Source organism: Habropoda laboriosa, unplaced genomic scaffold (assembly GCF_001263275.1).
Source record: "Habropoda laboriosa isolate 0110345459 unplaced genomic scaffold, ASM126327v1 scaffold5, whole genome shotgun sequence".
In the NCBI taxonomy this organism is placed as follows: domain Eukaryota; kingdom Metazoa; phylum Arthropoda; class Insecta; order Hymenoptera; family Apidae; genus Habropoda; species Habropoda laboriosa.
In genome coordinates this window covers 2980903-2982398 of record NW_017100161.1, presented here as the reverse complement: position 1 = coordinate 2982398, position 1496 = coordinate 2980903, and the positions used below count along the sequence as shown (strand labels likewise).

General features: G+C 43.0%; 1 protein-coding gene across 1 annotated transcript in view; it reads left to right on the top strand.

Moving 5' to 3' along the window:
- Positions 1–1466, top strand: part of LOC108578432 (RNA-binding protein fusilli) — a 23904-nt gene extending 22438 nt beyond the window's left edge. Inside the window, exons 11-12 of the mRNA XM_017941772.1 lie at positions 670–872; positions 1030–1466. Coding sequence (XP_017797261.1) covers positions 670–872; positions 1030–1212 — 386 coding nt within the window. The 3' untranslated portion in view covers positions 1213–1466. The remainder of the gene's footprint in view (positions 1–669; positions 873–1029) is intronic.
- Positions 1467–1496: the final 30 nt, after the last annotated feature.

The window sequence follows — 1496 nt, the reverse complement described above, 5'->3', positions numbered from 1 at the left end:
TATAGAAATTATGCTGTGCCGGCGCAATAGTAAAGTGGAAAGATTCACACGGATCGTAGAAAAGTCGTCAGATTAATCGTGAAATCGTGCAGGTTGCGGGAACACGTGAATAGAAGAGCAGACATTGAAAGATTATTATTTACAAGCTTCTAATCATGAATAGCGAAGCAAAGCGGATCATTGTACTCGAGTTTTGTTCTGCACGATGTCATCGACCACGAATCGTGGTGTGGTTACATTAGTTGGGCACTCTTCTTACGTTTGTACATACATAGAATCTATTGGGTGTTTATCGAATCTACTTTTTTTTTTTTTAATTTTTTTTCGGGAGGTCATTAATCCACGGAGCAAGTTAATCGCGATCAAATAGCAATGAACAGTCAGGTTCGTATTACCGAAACGTGTAATTAGTCAAAAGCTAGAGCAATCTGATCGAAATTGAATATATAAAGAAGATCGTTCTTTTCTTTTTTTTTTTGCATTCTTCTTCTTGCGTAGTGATCTCACTCCGAGAATCTGAAAGTTTCTCTTTCGCAAGTAAAGAGACAGAGATAGAGAGGAATTTTCAGATGGTCAAATGGAAATGATCTCATCTGTTTGTTAGAATATCGTGGAATCGTATAAACACGATCGAACGTTGATTGTCTTCCTTCTTTCTTTCTCATCTAGGAGGCACGATGTTGCCACCGCCGCCAGTCGCGATATTTCCACCTGCAGCTGCGATGCTGCCTCGTGGACCACCACAGTTTGCAGCACCTTATCCGCCTCCAATTTTCTATTGGCCCTATCCCTCACCGCCGGTCAGCCCGACCAATTATTATAATCCGGCGAACGTTGGTGGAATCGCGGCGATTCCTCAGCAGGCAGCCTTGGTAAGTTTCGATCTCTGATGGATCAATCGATAACACGTTCCATGTTCCTGAGAAAAATATTACGTTTAATCCTTGTCACTTGTTTAAAGCTATGGAACATGTTGATACTTTCAATCTCTCATCATACACGATCGATACAATATAATTACATCTACAGCTGACTCCCGCCGAGTGCCTGCAACTAGGACCAGGAGCGACGGTAACAACAGCGACCACACCAACGGCTGAGCCACCGCGTATCGATGCTTTCCTCCCGCGAATTGAAATGGAGAAGCGTATACCTGTTCCTGCACCTCCGCAAGCGGAATGCAATCCTTTCGTCGAAGTTTTCATGGTCTGATGACGATCGTTGCTCACGATCGAGATTCATTTGGTTCGAACGTTCTGCCATGTTGATCCACAGGCAGAGAATTGAGTGAACCTTCATTTTTCTGTTTTTTTTTTAGCCTCGCACGACAGAAACTGAGCGGTTACGTCTTTCTTGCTACTTTGCAAATTGAGACCGTGTTTCTCTCATACGTGCGTGCGCGTACGATTGAAAAATAATTCTCGTCGATATCTCAAGTCTCGTAATCGATGTCTCAAAAGGTTGTCCAACGCGACAGGATTTACACTCGTATATAT